Source organism: Bubalus bubalis, chromosome 12 (assembly GCF_019923935.1).
Source record: "Bubalus bubalis isolate 160015118507 breed Murrah chromosome 12, NDDB_SH_1, whole genome shotgun sequence".
In the NCBI taxonomy this organism is placed as follows: domain Eukaryota; kingdom Metazoa; phylum Chordata; class Mammalia; order Artiodactyla; family Bovidae; genus Bubalus; species Bubalus bubalis.
Window position 1 is genome coordinate 77,511,083 of NC_059168.1, and position 23,574 is coordinate 77,534,656.

At 43.1% G+C, this 23,574-nt stretch overlaps 1 protein-coding gene across 2 annotated transcripts in view; it reads left to right on the top strand.

The window, feature by feature from the left end:
• Nucleotides 1-19,785, top strand: part of APOB (apolipoprotein B) — a 41,890-nt gene extending 22,105 nt beyond the window's left edge. For both annotated transcript variants that reach the window (XM_044926208.2, XM_006076041.4), the window contains exons 20-29: nt 80-201; nt 4,057-4,267; nt 4,814-4,989; nt 5,115-5,302; nt 5,991-6,136; nt 6,914-7,287; nt 8,162-15,736; nt 16,491-16,605; nt 16,721-16,907; nt 17,858-19,785. In XM_044926208.2, coding sequence (XP_044782143.2) covers nt 80-201; nt 4,057-4,267; nt 4,814-4,989; nt 5,115-5,302; nt 5,991-6,136; nt 6,914-7,287; nt 8,162-15,736; nt 16,491-16,605; nt 16,721-16,907; nt 17,858-19,498 — 10,735 coding nt within the window. In that variant the 3' untranslated portion in view covers nt 19,499-19,785. The remainder of the gene's footprint in view (nt 1-79; nt 202-4,056; nt 4,268-4,813; nt 4,990-5,114; nt 5,303-5,990; nt 6,137-6,913; nt 7,288-8,161; nt 15,737-16,490; nt 16,606-16,720; nt 16,908-17,857) is intronic.
• The last annotated feature ends 3,789 nt before the right edge of the window (nt 19,786-23,574 follow it).

Genomic DNA, 23,574 nt, shown 5'->3' on the forward strand with positions numbered 1-23,574 from the left:
AGGCCGAGTTGTTTTGGCAATGTTATTATCATCACGAAGGCTCTAACATTATGCATCACATGCATTGTAACATCTTTAGATTTGAACTGGAATTGAAACCCACAGGAGAAGTGGAACAGTATTCTGCCAAGGCATTCTATGAACTGCGGAGAGATGATGAAGCCTTGGTGGACATGCTGAAGCTTGTAACTCAGACTGAAGGCAAGTATCCAGAAAAGGGCCCCTCCATCTCTGCCCTCAGTCTCAAGTCCAGGACTCACAAGGAGAACGCATTTCATTTAATGTATTTAACAAATAGTTACTGAGTGCTGGTTAAGTGTCAGGCCTGATCTAAGAGCTGAAGACAGAACAGTAAACAGAGATAAAGTCACTGTCTTTTGTGGAGTTTATAGTAAACAACCAAACAAGTAAATATTCAGAAGGTCAGATTAGTGCTGGGAAGAATAGAGCACAAAGGGGCCTAGGGGATGTCAGGAGTGACAGCCAGGACAAAGGATGGGGGAAGCCAGTGCCATTTGGATTGAAAAGAGAAGCTCTCACTGGTAAAGGGAGCATAAACAAGAGGCCTGAAAGAGGTAAGGGGATAATGCACATGTAAAGAGTGTTACAGACTGAGGGCCCAGCTGGTGCAAAGGTCCTGGGGCAAGTGTATGGCCTCTGTTTGAGGAAAAGGAAGGAAGTCGCTATGGTTGAAGCAGAGATCAGGGAGGAAAACTGTAGAAGATGAACTCAGAGAAATAGGGGCAGGGCGAAGGATGGTCATGTAGGCTGTGTAAGGATGTTAGTTTTTACAATGAGTGAAGTAAGCTACTATTTTAAAATTGAAGTATACTTGATTTAAAATGTGTTACTTTCAGGTATATAGCAAAGTGATTTGGTTATATATATATATATATATATACTTTTTCAGATTCTTTTCCATTATACATTATTATAAGATATGGACTATAGTTCCCTGTACACAGTATACAGTAGGTCCTTTTTTAATCTCTTTTATATATAATAGTGTGTATCTGTTGATCTCAAAGTCTTAATTTACCCATCCACCCCCCTTGCCCTTTGGTAGCCATAAGTTTGTTTTCTGTGAGTCTGTTTTATCAGTAAATTCATTTGTATCATTTTTTAGATCCCACATGTTAGTGATATAATATAATATTTGTTTTGCTTTGTTTGACTTATTTCAGTTAGAACAATAATCCCTAGGTCCATCCATGTTTCTGCATATAGCAATGTTTTATTCTTTTTTATGACAGGGTAGTATTCCATTGTCGGAGAAGGCAATGGCACCCCACTCCAGTACTCTTGCCTGGAAAATCCCATGGACAGAGGAGCCTGGTAGGCTGCAGTCCATGAGGTCGCTAAGAGTCGGACACGACTGAGCGACTTCACTTTCACTTTTCACTTTCATACATCAGAGAAGGAAATGGCAACCCACTCCAGTGTTCTTGCCTGGAGAATCCCAGGGATGGGGGAGCCTGGTGGGCTGCCGTCTATGGGGTCACACAGAGTCAGACACAACTGAAGCGACTTAGCAGCAGTATTCCATTGTATGTGTATACCAGATCTTCTTTATCCATTCATCTGCTGGTGGACATTTAGGTTTCTTTCATGTCTTCACTATTGTAAATAGTGCTGCTGTGAACATTGGGGTTCATCTGTCTTTTCAAATTAGGTTTTTTTGTCTAATTTGGGTATATGCCCAAGAGTGGGATTGCTACATCATATGTTTATAGTTTTTAGTTTTTTAGGGAACCTCCATACTGTTCTCCATAGTGGCTGCACCAATTTACAGCCCCATCAACACAGTAGAAGGGTTCTCTTTTCTCCATATCCTATCCAGCATTTATTATTTTTAGACTTCTTGATAATGACCATTCTGACCAATGTGAGGTGATACCTCACTGTAGTTTTGATTTGTGTTTCTGTAATAATTAATGATATTAAAAAGCATAGACATTACTTTGCCAACAAAGGTTTGTCTAGTCAAGGCTATGGTTTTTCCAGTGGTCATGTATGGATGTGAGAGTTGGACTGTGAAGAAAGCTGAGCACTGAAGAATTGATGATTTTTAACTGTGGTGTTGGAGAAGACTCTTGAGAGTCCCTTGGACTGCAAGGAGATCCAACCAGTCCATTCTAAAGCAGATCAGTCCTGGGTGTTCATTGGAAGGACTGATGCTAAAGCTGAAACTCCGGTACTTTGGCCACCTGATGCGAAGAGTTGACTCATTGGAAAAGACTCTGATGCTGGGAGGGACTGGGGGCAGGAGGAGAAGGGGACAACAGAGGATGAGATAGCTGGATGGCATCACCGACTCGATGGACATGAGTTTGAGTGAACTCCGGGAGTTGGTGATGGACAGGGAGGCTTGGCGTGCTGCAATTCATGGTGTCACAAAGAGTCGGACACAACTGAGCAACTGAACTGAACTGAATAATTAGTGATGCTGAGCATCTTCGCAAATGCCTCTTGGCCATCTCTATCTCTTCTTTAGAGAAATGTCTATTTAGGTCTTCTACCCATTTTTTGATTGGGTTGTTTGCTTTTTGATGTTGAGCTGTATAAGCTGTTTGTATAGTTTGGAAATTAAGCTCTTTGTGGTTTGCAAATATTTTCTCCTAGTCTGTAGGTCTTCTTTCCATTTTGTTTATGATTTCCTTTGCTGTGCCTCTAAGTTTGATGATGTCCCATTTGTTTACTTTTGAAGAAGCAACTATTTGATTTGCGTTTATGCTGAGCAAAGACTTTAGAAGGACAAGGGCAGAGAAACCAGGGTGCAGCCTGTCACAATAATCCAGGCCAGAGATGGTGGTGCGTTGGATTGGATTGGTGGTGGCAAATGTGGTTGGATTCTGGCCATATTTTGAGGGCTAGGCGGACAGAATTTGCCTGATACAATGGATATTCAGTGTAAAAGAAAAAAGGCTCTCAGGACAACTCAAAATTTTGGCCTGAGCAGATGAAGATCAGGGTTGCCATGTCCTGAGATGGAAAAGGCCAGTGGAGAAGCAGGTTTTAGGTTTTAGGAGAAACTGAGATATTCACTGTGGATGATTATTTATGCAGGAACAGTAAGTCACAAGATTAAAAACAAAAGGAAAACAAAACCCCCAGGAAAGGGGGTGCTCACAGGGGATATGTATGAAAAAAAAATGTCATTTAACAATTTTACAAGAGTTGTAAAATGGGTAAACCTGTGAACTGAAGGAAACCTGGAAATCTTGTGACAAAGAAGGGAGGAGCTGGGAGAGAGGAAGGCAGGGCACCAGGAAGGATGTCATAGGCAGATGCTCACATAGAGATGCGTGCCTGACAGAGCCAAGCCTTTACTGATCCCTGAACATGCTAAACGTTCCCCATGTCAGGCCCTTTGCGCTTCTGATTTCTTCTGCCTGGACTGCTCTCCCCGTAGGATACAGCCTGGCTCAGCATCTTTCTCACTTTCATTTATTCATTTGGCTGTGCCAGGTCTTAGCTGCGGCATGCAAGATCTTTAGCTGCCGCATGTGAACTCCAAGTTGTGGCATGTGGGATCTAGTTCCCTGACCAGGGATGCAACCTAGGTCTCCTATACTGGGAGCTTGGAATCTTAGCCAATGGACCACCAGGGAAGTCCCTCACCCTCTCTCTTCATTCAAGCCTCTGCCCACATATCCTCTTATCAGAGCTTCTCTGGCCACCACGCATGAAACAGCACCTCTTCTATGTTTGTCTGTCCTTTATCATCTTATCCAGTTTTACTTTTTATCTTAACATTTATTACCACCGGACACAATGTACTTGCTTATTGTCTGTACACCTCCCACTGGAATGTCAGCTCCATGAGGACTGGGAATCCCAGTGCCAAGAGCAGTGTCTCGCCCATGATAAGTAATCAGTAAATATTTACAAACTGAACACATGTCCAGGTACCCTAGACTTAAAAATTTAAGGTAAAATCCTTGAACTGTGTCCTCAGTTGAGTGCTTTAAGTTCTGGAGGTTTCTCTGCCTTGTTCTCTTTTCTTCCTATACGGAGCTGATGAATAGGCATCTTGACTCTTGTACACTCTCCCAGGTGTGAAGCAGACCGAGGCTACTCTGCTGTTTAGATACAACCGGCAGAGTAAGACCTTGTCCAGTGAACTCCACATTCCAGATTTTGACGTTGACCTTGGGACAGTCCTCAAAGTTAATTATGAACATTCTAAGGAAAAGAAGTCTTACAAGCTCACCCTGGACTTTCAGAACAAGAAAATCACTGAGGTCACCCTCACTGGCCACATAAGGTAAGGAACTCTCTGGGGGGTCTGGCCAGAGCTGTGGATCTTCCTGGCTCTGCCCTTTTTTCCTTTTCATCTTTAAAGCTGACCAGGCCAGGGGTACCCACAGTCCACAGTGCAAGGGACAGATAGAACCCTCATCATTCTGACTCTCTGATCATGTCTGGTTGGACCTGCCTGCCATTCATTGGTATTACTATTCATAAGGCACTGTGCTGGGTACTTTAATTATCTCACGTGATAAACTGCAAGGTAGGTATGAGTTTCTCTGTTTTATAGATGAGGGAATGGCAGCTCAGAGGGGTTAAATAATTTGGCCAAGACAGCAGAGACAGTAAAGGGTAGAGCAGGATTCAGTTTTTGAAAACCTCTCTCCTACCTCCCTGGAAAGTCCTGAATTTGTGCTGAGTTAGCTTTAGAAGTTGAGGAGTTTAATCTCTGGTCACTTCTTTGAGCCACTCATGTATCACCACAAATAGAACCCGTGTTTCATCCTGTGTATCTCCTTGGAATGAATGGTATCATTGATGTTGACCTTTTCTTTTTCAATAGCTATGACAGGAGGGAAGAAGGCAAAATCAAAGGTGTGATTTCCATACCCCGTTTGCAAGCGGAAGCCAGAAGTGAGATTCTCAGCCTCTGGTCTCCCTCAAAACTGCTCCTTCAGATGGACTCCTCTGCCACGGCTTACGGCTCAACAATATCCAAGAAGGTGGCGTGGCGTTATGGTGTGTATATCCCTCCTACGTGACCACACCCAAGAAGAGCTCCGTGTACTTGAGGGCAGTGCTGACGGCCATAGGTCGGGACTGACCTGGTGCTCTTGACAGCTATTTCCCATGTGTGTTTTCAGATGGAGATAAGATTGAATTTGAATGGAACACAGGCACCAATGTGGATACTAAAAAAGCAACTTCCAATTTCCCTGTGGATCTCTCTGGTTTTCCTAAAAGCTTGCATACATATGCCAATATTCTCCTGGATCGCCGAGTTCCTCAGACAGACCTGACTTTTCGGCACATGGGTTCCAAATTAGTTGCTGTGAGTACATGTCAGCCAGTCAATAAATACACAGTGATAATTACATAGTCAACCCTATATTAGGTGAAAGAGAATATCCAAAGATGGAGAAGGTATGCTTCCCACCCCCAGGGAATTCCTGGGGAGAAAAAGAAGCATTGACATGTACACGGTTGTTGTTTAGGTGCTAAGTTTTGTCCATCTGTTTTGCAACCCCATGTACTATAGCCCACCAGGCTCTTCTGTCCATGGGATTTCCCAGGAAAGAATACTGGAGTGGGTTGCCAACTCCAGGGGATCTTCCTGACCCAGGGATTGAACTTGCTTCTTCTGCATTGGCAGGCAGGTTCTTTACCACTGAGCCACCAGGGAAGCCCTTAACATGTGCCTAGTTACCCATTTATACAAGGCTGTATGTTTTAAATACCAAATGAATACTAAGCAGAAGAGTTACCTGTGCCTAAGACATCACAGGGAACTACAGGATACTGGCTAGAGGGTTGACTATGCTATGCATTCCTTTTATAAAATACAGAAAGAGATGAATTACTGCCAACCAAAATTAAATAATTTTTATGATTTATATTTTAACTTTGAGTATATCATCCTGCTTAATGATAGAGCTGTCAAATTTGGATTATCACCTAATGTGAATTGTGTTTGATGCCTGTCCACACCCACTGCTTTTAAAACTCCCGTTATTTTGTAGGCAGCAAGCACCTGGCTCCAGGAGACATCGAGGAGTCTTCCTTATGCCCAGAATATACAAGATCAACTCAATGGCCTGCAAGAGTTGTGCCTCCAGAAAATGGAATTGCCAGACTTCCACATCCCAGACAACCTCTTCTTGAAAAGGTGAAAAAATGAACCAGAAAAATTTCTTGAACTATGAGACGTAAATGGAAGATTTTACTTAGCATGATCTAGGCTTTTTTTCAATTTACATTTTTAATGGAAGTGATGTGAGCAATTTAAAGACATTAGTAACTGTAGCATAAATGCTATGGCGTTTTTGCATTAGTAAATATGAGGTCAGAATGTGAACACCAACCCAGTTAACAAAAAGAATCCTAAGCAAGTAATTAGGAGATTCTAGTAGTCTGTCCCTAAGATGTTTCAAGGTTATGAAACGCTTTTGGAGGTAAGTGATTATGTCACTGTAAGAACAAGAAAAACGATGACTTGGGCTTCCAGGTGGTGCTAGTGGTAAAGAACCTGCCTGCCAATGCACGCGCTGTAAGAGACTCCAGTTCTATCGCTGGGTTGGGACGATTCTCTGGAGGACGGCATGCAACCCACTCCAGCGTTCTTGCCTGGAAAAATCCCATGGACAGAGGAGCCTGGCGGTCCACAGGGTCGCAAAGGGTCAGACAAGACTGAAGCAACCTAGCCCACACAACTATGACTTAGACGGATGGTAGTCATAAGGACGCAGCTCTTGGAAGGGATTTGAATGAATCTGAGTGTTTGATAGGTAAGGATTAAGACCAAGGACTCCAGGCCTTGGGAAGAGCATGAGCAACGTGCGGTACTGGATTGACAGTGGGACACCTGCACTATTGTTTGGAAGGTCAGGAGGCAGCAAAGTTCTTGCCGTCTGACTGTGGGCACTGTCTTTGCTCTTTATTTCAGTGACGGTCGGATCAAATACACCTTGAACAAAAACAGTATGGAAATTGAGATCCCATTGCCTTTTGGTGGCAAATCCTCCGAAGATCTAAAGATGTTCAAGACGATTCAGACTCCAGCCCTCAACTTCCAGCCTCTGGGATTCCACCTGCCATCGCAAGAGTTCCAAATCCCCACTTTTACCATCCCCAACTTGTATCCACTGCGGCTGCCCCTCTTGGGTGTGCTAGACCTCTCCACAAGTATCTACAGCAACTTGTACAACTGGTCTGCCTCCTATACTGGGGGCAACACCAGCACAGACCACTGGAGCCTTCAGGCTCAGTACCACGTGAAGGCAGATTCTGTGGTTGACCTGCTCTCCTACCACGTACAAGGTGAGCCATGCTCGCGGGGAGGGTCACAGAACAGCTTCGCTGCATGTCCCAGTGGGAGAACCTCCTCTAGGAAGGGAAAAACTTCCTTACAGATACTTTTCTTGCTACTTGGAACCCTGTTCTTTTTTTATTATTATTATTTTTAATTGAAGGATAATTACTTTCCAATATTGTGTTGGTTTCTGCCAAACATCGACATGAATTAGCCATAGGTATGCCTATGTCCCCTCCCTCTTGAATCTCCCTCCCACCTCCCTTCCCACCCCTCCCCTCCAGGTTGTTACAGAGCCCCAGTTTGAGTTCCCTGAGTCATACAGCAAATTCCCATTAGCTGTCTGTTTTACATATGGTAATGTATATGTTTCCATGTTACTCTCTCCATATATCCTACCCTCTCCTTCCTCCCGCTCCACCACCTTGTTCATAAGTCTGGTCTCTATGTCTGTGTATCCACTGCTGCCCTGCAAATAGGGAACCCTATACTTTTTCTTTCTTACCTTTTTCCCTCCCTGCCTCTCTTCTTTTGGAAATATTTATTAAACACATATGTATCAAGTATCCTACTAGGCAGTAAGAGAGAAAATGAACAGATAAACTAGCAGTTAGATTTCAGTGTGAAAGATGCTGTGATACCGTCTAGGTATAAAGTGGAGGCACTTGAAAGGGAAACCCAGCAAGGTCTGTGGTAGTTAGGGAGGGCTTCTGGGAGGAAGGCCTTTTGCCGTCAGATTTTATGCTCACACTACAGATAGAGGACACTGTGGCACAACTGACCCAGACCAGTGGGACTTTATTACTGAGAGCCTTTCAGCATAGAAATTGTTCTGGAGATGCATGACTTCATTTAATTAGTGTGTTTTGATTTTTATGCTAGGATCTGGAAAAACAGCGTATGACCACAGGAATACACTCACCTTATCAGGTGATGGGTCTCTACACCACAAATTTCTGGATTCAAATGTCAAATTCAGTCACGTAGAGAAAAGGGGAAACAGTCCAGCCTCAGAAGGTCTGCTAACATTTGACGCATCCAGTGCCTGGGGCCCACAGATTTCTGCGTCAGTCCATTTGGACTCAAAGAAGAAAGAGCATTTGTACGTCAAGGAAGTCAAGATTGACGGACAGTTCAAAGCCTCTGCATTCTATGTTAAAGGCGCATATGACCTGTCTTATCAGAGAGATCCTGCCACGGGCCAGCTCACTGGAGAATCCAACCTGAGGTTTAACTCCTCCTACGTCCAGGGCACCAATCAGATAACAGGAAGGTACGATGATGGCACTGTCTCCATTACCTCCACCTCGGATCTGCAAGATGGCCTCGTGAAAAATACTGCTTCCCTGAAATATGAGAACTATGAGCTGACCCTGAAATCTGACACCAACGGGAAGTATGAGGACTTTGCCACTTCAAACAAAGTAGATCTGACCTTCTCTAAGCAGAATGCATTGCTCCGTTCTGAGTATCAGGCTGATTACAAGTCACTGAGGTTCTTCACCCTGCTTTCTGGATCTCTAAATTCTCACGGCCTTGAGTTAAATGCTGATATCTTGGGCACTGACAAGATTAATAGTGGCGCTCACAAGGCAACACTCAGGATTGCCCGGGACGGAATGTCCACCAGTGCGACAACCAGCTTGAAGTATAGTCCCCTGGTGCTGGAGAATGAACTCAACGCAGCAGTCAGCCTCTCTGGGGCATCTCTGAAATTAACATCAAACGGCCGCTTTCGAGAACACCATGCGAAATTCAGTGTAGATGGAAAAGCTGCCCCCACAGAGGTGTCACTGGGAAGTGCTTATCAGGCCATGATTCTGGGTGTCGACAGCAAAAACATCTTCCACTTCAAAATCAACCAGGAAGGACTCAAGCTTTCAAATGACATAATGGGTTCATATAATGAAATGAAACTTGACTACACAAACAATTTGAACGTTGTAGGGTTCTCACTGGACTTCTCTTCCAAACTTGACAACATTTATAGCTCTGACAAGTTTTATAAGCAAAATTTTAATCTACAGTTAGAGCCCTATTCCCTGGTAACTACTTTAAACAGTGACTTGAAATTCAATGCTCTGGATATGACCAACAATGGAAAATTAAGGCTAGAACCTCTGAAGCTGAATGTGGGTGGGACCATAAAAGCAGCCTACCAAAATGATGAAATAAAACACATCTACACTCTTTCTTATGCTGACTTATCTGCAAGCTATAAAGCAGACACTGTAGCTAAGGTACAGGGAATAGAGTTTAGCCATCGGCTCAACACGAACATTGCTGGGCTTGCTTCAACTGTGGACATCAGTACAAACTACAACTCAGACTCCCTGCATTTCAGCAATTCATTCCACTCTGCAGTGGCCCCATTTACAATGACCATCGACACACATACAAATGGCAATGGGGAGCTGGTTCTCTGGGGACAACACACGGGGCAGCTGTACAGCAAATTCCTGTTGAAAGCTGAACCTCTGGCCTTTACTTTCTCCCATGACTACAGAGGATCCACAAGTCACCGTCTCATGTCCAAGAGGAGCATCACCACTGCTCTTGATCACAAAGTCAGTGCCCTACTCACTCTGGCCGAGCAGACAGGCGACTGGAAACTCAGGACCCGGTTGAACCAAAATGAATACAGCCAGGACTTCAGTGCTTACAACACAAGAGACAAAGTTGGTGTTGAGCTCAGTGGACGAGCCCTGGCTGACCTCACTGTGCTGGACTTCCCTATTGCAGTGCCACTTGTACTCAGAGAGTCCATCAATGTCATTGACACTTTCGAGATGAGAGATTCTGTTGGCCAGCCCCAAGAATTCACTCTTGTTGCTTCTGTAAAATATGATAAGAACCAAAATGCTCACGCCATCCATCTCCCATTCTTTAAATTCCTGCCAAAATATTTTGAGAAGACTCGGGTCGTAGTCATAGGTGCACTGGAGGCTGTACAGAAAGAATTGAAGCGCACCCATATTGATAAACACATGAGGAAATACATAGCAGCCTTGGACAGACTCTCACAGCAAGTTAGTGATTATCTGAGCACGTTCAATTGGGAGAGACAAGTTTTGAGTGCCAAGGAGAAACTAACTGCTTTCACAGAAAATCATAGAATGACAGAAAATGACCTGCAAATTGTATTAGACAATGCCAAAATCAACCTTAATGAAAAACTGTCTCAGCTGCAAACATATGTGATACAATTTGATCAGTATATTGAAGATAATTATGATTTGCATGATTTTAAGACAACTATTGCTAAGATTATTGATCAAATCATTGAAAAATTGAAAATTCTTGATGAACATTATCATATCCGTGTCAATTTAGTAAAAAAAATCCGTGATCTGTATTTTTTTATTGAAAATTTTGATTTTAACAAAATTGGAAGTAGTACTGCATCTTGGATTCAAAATATGGATACTAAGTATCAAATCAGAATCCAGATACAAGAAAAATTGCAACAGCTCAAGGTACAGATTCAGACTGTAGACATCCATCACCTTGCTGAAATGTTCAAACAGCAGGTTGAAGCTGTTGACGTCAGAGTGCTTTTAGATCGGTTGAGAACTACAATCCCATTTCAAAGAATAAAGGAAATTATTGAGCATGTCAAATACCGTGTTACAAGTCTTTCTGAAGGTTTTAAAGTAACTGAGGAAATCAATGCTTTCAGAGTCATGGTCCATGAGTTCATTAAGATGTATAAAATAGATCAACACATCCAGGCTTTAATGGATAAATCAGTGCAGTTGGCCCAACAATATAAGCTGCAGGAGACTGTTCAGAAGCTAAGCAGTGTCCTACAGCAAGTCAAGATGGCAGAAATTGTTGAAAAATTGATTGGGCTTACCGACAATGCTCTCAAGCAGCTTGAAGCATTGTCTTTTAATCAATTCCTTGAAGAAGTAAACAGATTCCTTGACATGTTGGTAAAAAAATTAAGGTCATTTGATTACCACCAGTTTGTAGATGAAACCAATAACAAAATTCATGAAGTGACTCAGCGAATCAATGATGAAATTCAGGCCCTGGAACTCCCACAGAAAGCAAAGGCACTCAGACTGCTTGTAGAGGATGCTAGGATTGTGGTCTCAACCTATCTGGAAAACCTAAAGGCCACCAAAATCACCTTAGTCTTGGATTGGTTACAGGAGGCTCTAAGTTCAACATCTGTAACTTACATGAAAGCAAAGTTTCAGGAGACCCTGGAAGATTTTCGAGACCGAGTATATCAAATGGATGTACGGCAGGAACTCCAGCGGTACCTATTCCTAGTGGGCCAGGTCTACAACACACTCGTCACCTACATTTCTGACTGGTGGGCTCTTGCTGCTAAGAACCTTACTGACTTTGCAGAACAGTATTCGATCCAAGACTGGGCTGAAAACCTGAAAACGTTAGTAGAACAAGGGTTCACTGTTCCTGAAATCCAGACCACCTTTGGGACCATACCTGCCTTCAAAATCGGTCTCCGTGCCCTTCAGGAGGCTACATACCAGACTCCTGACTTCATCGTTCCCCTGACAGATCTGAGGATCCCATCCTTTCAGATCAACTTCAAAACACTGAAGGATGTGAAAATCCCGTCCAGCTTTTCCACACCAGAATTTACCATCCTTAATACCCTCCACATCCCTTCCTTTACAATTGACTTCGTAGAAATAAAAATAAAGATCGTCAGAACCATTGACCAGATGCTGAACAGTGAGCTGCAGTGGCCAGTCCCGGAAGTGTACCTGGGGGATCTGAGTGGGGTGGATACCATTCTTGCTGGAATCACTGTGCCAGACTTCCATTTACCCGAAATCACTATTCCAGAATTTGTCATCCCGAATCTCAACCTTACAGATTTTCAAGTTTCTGACCTTCACATCCCAGAATTCCAGCTTCCCCATATCTCACATACAATTGAAGTACCTGCTTTTGGCAAGCTGTACAGCATTCTGAAAATCCAGTCTCCTTTTTTCACATTAGATGCAAATGCTGACATTCAGAATGCAACAGCTTTGGCAAACCAGGCGGAGATCGAGGCTTCCATCACCGCCAAAGGAGCATCCAGATTAGAAGTGCTCAATTTTGATTTTCAAGCAAAAGCACAACTTTTGGACCCTACAATTAATCCACTGGTTCTGAAGGAATCTGTGAGGTTCTCCAGCAAGTACCTGAAGACAGAGCATGAGAGTGAGGTGCTCTGGGTTGGAAATGCTATCGAGGGAAAGTCAAACACAGTGGCAGGTATACACACAGAAAAAAATACACTGGAGCTCAGTAGCAGTGTGCTCATCAACATAAATAATCAACTTACCCTAGACAGCAACACAAAGTACTTCCACAAATTGAACATCCCCCAGCTGGACTTCTCCAGCCAGGCTGACCTGCACAGTGACCTCAAGACCCTGTTGGAAGCTGGACACATAGCATGGACTTCTTCTGGAAGAGCATCCTGGAAATTGGCCTGCCACGAATTCTCAGATGAGGGAACACATGAATCCCAAAGCAGCTTTACTGTGGAGGAGTCCATCACTTCCTTCAGATTGTCTAATAAGATCAACAGCAAACACCTAAGAGTAAACCAAAAAATACTGTATGAGTCTCGATTCCTCAACTTCTCTAAGTTTGAAATCCAGTCACAAGCTGAATGTCAGCATGTGGGTCGCAGTGTTCTAACTGCTAAAGGCCTGGCACTGCTTCAAGAGGGGAAGGCGGAGATAACTGGCAACCATGATGCTCATTTAAATGGGAAAGTTGTTGGAACTTTGAGAAATTCTCTTTTCTTTTCAGCACAGCCATATGAGATGACTGCATCCACAAACAATGAAGGGAACTTGAGAGTTAGCTTTCCATTAAAACTGACAGGGAAGATAGACTTTCTGAATAATTATGCACTGTTTCTGAGTCCTAGTACCCAGCAAGCCAGTTGGCAAGCAAGTGGCAGGTTCAATCAATATAAGTACCATCAAAATTTCTCTGCTGGCAACAATGAGAAAAGCATCGAAGCCCACATAGGAATAAATGGAGAAGCCAACCTGGATTTCTTAAACATTCCTTTAACAATCCCTGAAATGACTCTACCTTACACAAAGCTCACAACTCCCCAGATAAAAGAAATCTCCTTATGGAAAAAGACAGGCTTGAAGGATTTCTTGAAAACAACAAAGCAATCTTTTGATTTAAGTGTAAGGGCTCAGTATAAGAAAAACAAAGACAAGCACTCCATCCCAGTTCCTCTGGATGCCTTCTACGCTCTTATCCATCGTAACATCAATTCCTTCTCCAGGCTTTTCGAGACAGTCAGAAACCAGGCACTAGATTTTTTTATCAAATCCTATAATGAAGCAAAAACTACATTTGATAAGTACAAAGTTGAAAAATCCCTTAACCAGCAACCCAAGATCTATAAAATTCCTGGATACACTATTCCAGTTGCCAACATTGAAGTGTCTCCCTTCACAGTGAAGATGTTAACATTTGAGTATATGATCCCCAGAGAGATCAGCACCCCCAGCATCACTGTCCTGGGTTCTGGCATCTCCGTACCCTCATACACGTTAGCCCTGCCCTTCTTAGAGCTGCCGGCCCTTCGTGTCCCTAAGGAACTTTCTGAGCTTTCTCTTCCAGAGTTCAAGGTATTGAGTACCATAAACAAAATTTTAATTCCAGCCCTGGGCAATATTACCTATGATTTTTCCTTTAAATCGAGCGTCATCACACTGAATACCAATGTTGGTCTGTATAACCAGTCAGATATTGTCGCTCATTTTCTTACTTCATCGTCTTCTGTCATGGATGCACTGCAGTACAAATTAGAGGGCACCTCAAGTTTGACGAGGAAAAGAGGACTAAAGTTAGCCACCGCTTTGTCCCTGAGTAACAGATTTGTGGAGGGCAATCATGACAGTACCGTTAGTTTCACCAAGAAAAATATGGATGCATCAGTGACAACAACGGCAAGGGTCCAAATTCCAATTTTGAAAATGAGTTTCAAGCAAGAGCTTCATGGGAATACCAAGTCAAAACCTACTGTCTCTTCAGCCATTGAATTAAAGTATAATTTCAATTCCCCCAAACTGCTCTCTGCTGCTACGGGAGCAGTTACCCACAAGCTCACCTTAGAAAGCTTCACCTCTTACTTTTCCATTGAGTCATCTACCAAAGGAGGTGTTGAGGGTTCTTTTGGTTCATGGGGATATTCAGGGTCTCTTGCCAGTGAAGCCAGCACTTACTTGAATTCCAAGGGCACCAGATCTTCTGTGACACTGCAAGGAGACTCCAAAGCAGATGGTCTCTGGGACCTCAAAGTAAAAGAAAATTTTGCTGGAGAAGCCACACTCCAACGCATATATACCATCTGGGAACAAAATATGAAAAGCCATTTAGAGCTAGGGGGCCTCATTTTAACATCTGGAGAGCATACAAGCAAAGCCACCCTGGAGCTCTCCCTGTGGAAAATATCAGCCCTCGTTCAGGTCCGTGCACATCAGCCCAGTTCCCTCCTTAAAATCAATTTCCTTGGCCAGGAAGTCTCCTTGAATGTTAACACTGAGAACCAGAAAATCAGCTGGAACAGTGAGGTCCAGGTTCATTCTGGGTCTCTCCAGAACAATATACAGCTCTCTAATGACCAAGAAGTGGCTCGCTTTGACATGGCAGTCTCCTTAGAAGGGTACCTACGGTTCCTCAAAGATACTGTCCTACCGGTTTATGACAAAAGCTTATGGGACCTCCTAAAGCTGAATGTCACCACCAGCCTTAATAGGAAACAGTATCTCCGTGCTGCAACTGCCCTCATATATACCAAAAACCCCAATGGTTATCTTGTTTCTATCCCCGTGCAAGAATTGAATGATAAATTCATTATTCCTGGACTGAAACGAAATAATCAAAATTCCGTTCATGTCACACCTACATTCCAAGTCCCCTTTACAGATCTTCAGGTTCCATCCTACACACTTGACCTTAGTGAAATAAAAATCTACAAGAAGCTAAGTACTCTTCCATTGACCTTCAACGTATCAACTCTACCCAAAGTAAAATTCCCCCGAGTTGATGTGTTAATACAATACTCTAAACCAGAAGCCTCCTCTGTTCCCTTTTTTGAGATAACTGTGCCTGCATCTCAGTTGACTGTGTCCCAATTCACCCTTCCCAAAAGTATTTCAGTTGGCAGCACTGTTCTGGATCTAAACACAGTGGCCAGTAACATCGCAGACTCTGAGCTGCCGACCATCACCATGCCTGAGCAGACTCTTGAGATTCCTTCCATGAAGTTCTCTGTACCTGCTGGAATTCTCGTTCCTTCCTTTGGAACACTGACCGCGCGTTTTGAGGTGGCCTCGCCCTTGTATAACACCACTTGGAGTGCTGGCTTGAAAAACAAAGGAGATCATGTTGAAACATTCCTTGATTCCACATGCAGCTCAACCATTCAGTTCCTGGAATATGACCTAAATGGTAAGGAAATTTCCTGACTCCCCACCCCACCCCCCACCCCCAGGATGTATTTCTTTTTTTTTTTTTTTTTTAAAGACTTTATTTATATTTGGCTGTGCTGGGTCTTCGTTGCTACATGGAGTTTTCTGTAGTTGTGGCGAGTGAGGGGTACTCTCTAGTTGTGGTGCGTGGGCTTCTCATTGCCATGGCTTCTCTTGTTGCAGAGCCTGTGCTTCAGTTGTTGCAGTTCCTGGGCTCTCGAGCACAGGCTCAAATGTTGTAGTACACAGGCTTAGTTGCTCCTTGCCATGTGGGATCTTCCCAGGTCAGGGATCGAACCCATGGTTCCTGCATTGGCAGGTGGATTCTTTACCACTGAGCCACCAGGGAAGCTCCCCCACCCTCTGCACGTGCTGCATTTCTTCAAAGAGAGTTGTAAATAAATCATTATGTATTTAGATAGGACTTGAGGCAAAGCTGCTATCTATAGGAAAATTTAAAAGAGGCAGGAAGGAGATACATTTATACTCCATGTGTGAAAACCATCCTGTTGAAAACCTACTGACATTCTACAAAAATAGTTTCAGAGAAAATAGGTGTTTCTGTAATCATTTTAGGATGAATAAGGTCTCCTTCTTTTTTTTTTTTCAAATGAGGACTGCATGTTGCAAACATATAAGACATATAGTTAAGATAGAATTCTCTGTTTTCACAAGGAAAATATTTATATCCTGCAGTTACTAATCAAATGAAATATAAAATCTGTCCCATACAGTTGTAGGAACACACAAAATCGAAGGTGGCATGTTAGTGTGTAAGACTAACGCATCCTTTGCACACCGTGACTTCAGTGCAGAATATGAAGAAGATGGCAAATATCAAGGACTTGGGTAGGGAACTTTTAATTTCATCTTTTTTCTAGTCATTGTGGTGTCTGCCATCTCCACCTCCTTTTTGTGATGGCCCATCTGTTTCCTGGGGGGGTTGGGGTTTTTTTGCTTTCAGGTACTGGAATGGAAAGGTTGACCTTAACATCACCAGCCCAACATTAACTGATGTCCGTCTGCACTACCAAGAAAATGAGAACCACTTCTCCTCATCAGTAGCCTCCCCAGCCATAGGCACTGTGGTCATCGACGTGAAAAACATTAGCGATACCGTATTGGGATGGAACCTCTACTACCGCCCCCAGGTGAGTCCTGTCTAGTGGTTTACATATATCAAGAGCTAACATAGAATATGGGCAAATAAACTGAAGCCCATGCAAAGTATTACCTGGGCTTTCCAAAACCAGGTAAAATACAAGCAATTAACTGGTTAAACTTCTCTTCTGAGGAACTATTCTCCAGAAAGTGTTAGGAGTATTTTATTGATTGTATGAAATGCACATATGACTTCCTATTACCATTATTATTTTATTACATTTGGGTCATTCTAGAAAGATGAGAGTTTTGCCTCATCACCTAAATCATGGACAAACTCTGCCATATGCTGAGTACATTTTTCAGATTGGGGCATCTGGAGTATTTGAGGCTTCAAAATTCTTCCCCATGATAGGATTGTTAAGTGAGATATGCCAAATTCCTCTCACCTACCATACAAGTTCTGCTGGGGCCAAATCAAAGATGCCATTAGTAGAGAAGAAGAAATAATCAGTTTCTATTATTAAACTTTGTCATAGGCTTGGAGGATGGATGGCACCTGATATTGGTTTTCTAGGTCTCTCCTAGATGGACCCTGGACATTTTTCATTTTTGTTACATCTTCTTTCTCTGAATTAGTGTTTTCCTGTTTTTTTTTCTCCCCATTCTCTCTATCCTCCTCCTCCCTCTTCCTCCACTTGCACCTCCTCTTCCAATCTTCAGTCCTAGAAAAAGCCTTGATGTTAAATGTCACTGTGCAAATGCCGTACATAATTTTATCCTTTCTGGGGCATGTGTTAAAGAGGAATTAACAAGTGTATTTGCTTAACCATAAGACAAACACATATGAAAGATATGACATGTGAAAGATAAATCTCCATCAGAATATGAAAGATCCTCTGATCTTTACTTTTAATTGCTAATGAAGTTTTAATGTAGTGTATTATGTAATCAGGATAATTGAAAACATGTTCTTTTCGTCCTTTTCTGCTGGTCATAGGCCTCTCCAGATAAAATACTCAACATATTCAAAACTGAGTTGAGGGTCCTGGAATTGGATGATGAAATTCAGATCAAAGCTAACTGGGAAGAAGGAGCTGTGTCCGAATTGCTAAGCTCGCTCAAAGACAGTGTGCCCAGGGCCACGGGAGCCCTTTATGACTATGTCAACAAGTACCACCAGGAGTACACGGGACTTGATCTGAAAGATGCTTCTTTAAAACTGAGGAGAGGCCTACAGGACAGCGCTGATCAGGTATATCAAGGGGCCATGAGGCAGATTGATGAAGTGGACATGGAGCTCCAAAGGATGGCCAGAGGCACCACTGAAACCTACCTGCAGTGGAAGGACAAGGCCCAGAGTCTGTACCAGGAACTGTTGGCTCAGGAGGACCGCAGTGGCTTCCAGAGACTCCAGAAGAAGGTGTCAGACAGCTTAATAGGAGTTACTCAGAGATACAGCGTGACAGTCAAGCATGCGACTGACTTGCTCATTGATCTCCTGAATGTAACCAGATTTCAGCTCCCAGGAAGAGCCAGAAACTACACTGCAGATGAGCTCTGCACTGTAGTCATACAGGAAATAGCGAAGCGACTGTCCCAGGTACATTCAAATATCCATAAAGGATTACATATACTGTTTTCCTATTTACTATACCTGATGGAGGAGTCTGAGTTATACAAGGACCTAAACAATAAATTTTCTTTTACATCAATGTGCAATCAACTAATAGATATGGTCTTGGAGTGTATGAAAACGTTTCTATTTTTCTCACAAGAGATCCAAAAGGCACTTAGTTACCTCCAATCTACCATGATGACAGAGATGCTAAGTGATCTTCAGAGGTCTCTACAAGACATTTTCCAAGAGATAGAAAGTGAACTTAAACGCTTCAAGGAGAAGAAATTGACTGATTTCATTAATCAAACCCTACAGAATATCAATACAATCTCCGACATATACATTTCATTTGTTTTTAGATTCCTGAAAGAAAACCTAGGCTATAACTTTGTTGAGTTTAATGAACTAATCCAAAACAAACTTCAGGTAGCTTCTCAAGAATTACAGCAGCTCCTTCAGTACGTGCAGGCTCTTCACCAAGAATATTTTGATCCAACTACGGTTGGCTGGACAGTGAAATATTATGAATTTGAAGAAAAGATCATCAACCTGATCAAGAACCTAGTAGATGTCCTTAAGGACTTCCATTCCAAATACATTGTTGGTGCTACTGATTTTGCTTCCCAACTCTCAAGTCAGATTGAACCATTGATACAGAAAAGTTTGCAGGAGTATCTTAGCATCCTTGCCAACGCAGAGGGAAGGGGGAAAGAGAAGATTACAGAGCTTTCTACCAGTGCTCAGGAAGTAATTAAAAGCTGGGCTGTTGCAGTGAAGGAAATCATTTCTGATTACCACCAGCAGTTCACATATAAACTACAGGAGTTTTCAGACCAGCTCTCTGATTACTGTGAAAAATTCATCTCTGAGTCTAAAAGATTGATTGACCTGTCCAGTCAAAACTACCACATGTTTCTGAACTATATCATGGAGTTGCTGAAAGAGCTACAATCAGCCACAGTCAATGACATGAGCCCCTACATAAAGGTTGCTCCAGGAGAGTTTACTATCACCTTCTGAGTTTTTTAGCAATTCTTCGATTAGACTTTCACATAGTAGGGAAAAAACTCAAACCGTATGTATTAATATAACTTTTGACCAAGCCAGCCCTATAACAGTTATAGGCAGCTGGCTCCAAGCAGAAGCACATATGAACTGGACCTGCACTGAAGCTGGCCTCAGTTCTCTGAAGGTCTCTGAACTCTGGGGAATGACATTTTTTGCAAGTTCAAGAAAACCAGGATCTGAGTTATTTTGCCAAACTCTGAGACAGTGAGAACAAATAAATTCTTTATCGTGTATCATAACACTCATTGTGATTCATTCGCATTGAAAATGAGAGTATTTATTCAACTGTCTGACATTTCAAAACCTCTGGAACACATACTGTTCTGAGTGATAGGGGAAAAGGAGAATTTAAGAAGGGACATATTTTGCCACCTGAAAGGAAGTAACTGATCTCAGAGAGTGTATTTGCCAAGTGAGAATGAAAAATTATTTGCAGAAGCTTTCACATAATTTGATCCACAGGAGCATCTCATTACATGACACACAGTCTTCCTCAGCAATCAGTCTGCATTTGCCAGGCAAGGCTCTCTGCTAGGCTCTGAGATAAATCACCAGGCCCTTTATTTCACTCACCTGCCAGGAATGGAGAAGGAACGGCTAAGAAGTCCTAGCCCCCAAGGACCTCATGATACTAGGGACCCTAGAGGCTCCCTGAAGCTTGGCCAGGATCCATTCATGGCCGAGGAGGTAAGGGTAAGAGAGGAGTCATTGGCATAAAGCATACATTTATGCTGTTGAGTTTCTTTATTTCTCCAAACTTAATATCCAACCATCCTAAGTGTAATCAAAACCTAAGTGTTTCCCTTGCTTCATCCACTCACCTCAAACTCTGATCTTAAACACTGGTAACATCCAGTCAGGGATTTCCCAGATGACTCAGTGGTAGAGAATCTGTCTGCCAATGCAGGGGACATGGGTTCGATCCCTGGGTTGGGAAGATCCCTTGGAGAAGAAAATGGCAACCCACTCCAGTATTCTTGTCTGGGAAATCCCATGGACAGAGGAGCCTGGCAGCCTACAGTCCCTGGGGTCACAAGAGTTGGACACGACTTAGCAACTAAACAACATCATCATCCAGCCAGAGCATCCAAGGTGAGCTCTGTTGAAGGAAGGCTAGAAGCTGATATCATTGGGAAGGGCGGCTATAACATTCATTTCATTGGCACTTGAGGACAGAGGAAGAGTGTGACCATTGGAGAGTAGGAAATTGCAGACTCTCATCCCTACCCAAGTCCTACATGAGGCCTATTTGGAAAAGGCCCTTCTTATTCCCAAATACCTTCAACCTGTACCATTCTTTCATAAAGCCTTCACATTCCCTTCTTGAAGGCTACTCTTAAAATGCACAGCATTAGGAAACACATTAGCCTCTTGGTACCCTTGCAGGATTCTTCTGTCTAGAACTGAGGTGCCAAAGAGAGTCACTGCTGCTGCTAAGTCGCTTCAGTCGTGTCCGACTCTGTGTGACCCCATAGACGGCAGCCCACCAGGCTCCCCCGTCCCTGGGATTCCCCAGGCAAGAACACTGTATTGGGTTGCCATTTCCTTCTCCAATGCATGAAAGTGAAAAGTGAAAGTGAAGTCGCTCAGTCGTGCCCGACTCTTAGCGACCCCATGGACTGCAGCCTACCAGGCTCCTCCGTCCATGGGATTTTCCAGGCAAGAGTACTGGAGTGGGGTGCCATTGCCTTCTCCAAAAGAGAGTCACAGGAAGGTAGAATACATCTGGATCTGATACTAAAAGAAAGTCTTTTGGCCAGTGAATCAATAGACGGATGGATGGATGTGTGGGCAGATGAATGAGTGGATGGGTGGATGGATGGGGATCTTTGAGTGAATGAACGACAGAATAAATGAGGGGTTAGTTCCAAGGATGAGATGGGAGGGAAATTAGGCCCAGGTCCCAGAACATCACATGAGTAGTTCCTGGCATAGTGCTACGAGACTTTCCCTGATGAGCTGTGAGCAGCAAGAATCTACTGAGTGTTCAAACTGAAAGGAAGCCTGGGATTATGGCTTAATTTGGAGGGGAAGAAGTCCAAGGTTCTTAGTACTCATGTGCTGATACCTTTGTCTGGGGCATGAGTGGAGACAAAAAATAGGCACAAATTCAAAATCACCATAGAATCACACAGTGCCACCTTCCTAGTTCCCTGACTGGTATCCCTTGTATGATGTACCCTGGCTGCCTTAGCATGTCTTTAACATGCTCAGTGAAGTTAGGGGATTCTTGAGTGACTTGGACTTTTCCTGCCCTCTTCCTTTGTCTTCCGCTGCATATCAAGATACTTCTCTGGGTTCAGTTAATGGCTACATTTCTTACTTGTCTGGAGCTTCTGGCCACTAATTTTCCCTCTGTGAACTTCAGTTTTGTTATCTACAAGATAAAGATAATATCTATCCTGCTTGCCTTGAAAGGCTGTTCATGAATATCAGTTGAAATAATAAAATGTGAAAGAATTTTGTAACCTTTATTGTTGTATAGAAACCAAGTGCCTTATTATTAGATGATTACTTAAGCAAGTTTATGGCAAGGAGAGAATGGCAGCAAGGAGAACTAGACAGTTTGCTGCTTCTGCTGCTAAGTCACTTCAGTCGTGTCCGATTCTGTGCAACCCCATAGACAGCAGCCCACCAGGCTCCCCCGTCCCTGAGATTCTCCAGGCAAGAACACTGGAGTGGGTTGCCATTTCCTTCTCCAATGCATGAAAGTGAAAAGTAAAAGTGAAGTGGCTCAGTCTTGTCCGACTCTTAGCGACTCCGTGGACTGCAGCCTACCAGGCTCCTCCGTCCATGGGATTTTCCAGGCAGGAGTACTGGAATGGGGTGCCATTGCCTTCTCCAGACAGTTTAGTGAACATTTATTAAATGGTTCTATGTGCTACACACAAAACCTCTATAGAGGAAACAAAGATCAGTAAGATACAGTCCCTGGATGTCTGTCCATCTGTTTATCAGGGGTGGAATGTGCTGTCCCATCATGGATATATACAAAGTATTATGAGGGTTTATCACAGGAAAGGATAAAAACCAAGAAGTATTCATGGAGACCGTTGAAATGGATCTTGAGGATACACAGACTTTGACAAGAGGTAAGGGCGTGACTTAGCAGCAGCAGCAGCAGCAGCAAGGGAGAAATGACATTACAGAAGAACATAGCAAAGAAACAGAGTTAGGTATGTTTGAAGGTAGCCAAATCAAGGGGAGACAGGATTAGAAAGGCAGCAGAGGTCTTGAAAGCTGGTACTTTCCTGACTGGAGAGGGCATCCAATGAAAGTGTTTGAATAGGAGGGCGAAATGAGTTGTGACTTAAGAAAACTGGTATCACAGCTTCTACAGGATGAATTATCATGGGATGAATCTGGATTTGAGGTTGTTGCAAGGTCCAGGTAAAAGATACCAAACATCTCAGTCAAGTCATAGCTGCTGAGAATGGTGATGGGGTGGATACAAGAAGCATCAGGAAGACGTAACTGACAAATTGACAGAGCTGTAGAGCTGATTGTTAAGGACAGAAGGGATGTGTACAAAAGCTCTGAGGGCTGGAACTGCCTGGAAGATTCACTGGAGACAAAAATGGCTGGGATGACCCAAAGAACAAGGAAGCAGAATGAGTCAAGCTGACTTCAGAGTTAAGAAATTTTGAAACTGCATAACTTGAAGACCAATGGGGCATCAGCAGAAACATGAGGAATGTGTGGGGGACAGATTATTAATGTAAGGCATGGACTTATACCCGGTCATGTGGGATCACATGGTGTGCTTCAGGTTGCATGGTATGTCCATGCAGAAATATCTCCATTATTATATTGGTGATGTGGGCTAGAGAAACTATCCAGAGAAATGGGAATGAGGGATTATTTTAACCAATTGTATTGATTTTGTGTCCTTATACCTACCTTTAGAAACGTAACAAGAAAACAGAGTTTTTCCTCTTGTATAATTGCCCTATTGACCTGAGAGTGAGCCAACATGTACATGTCCTGAGAACATACTGTGAGATGATGTGGAAAGTACTACTATAAAC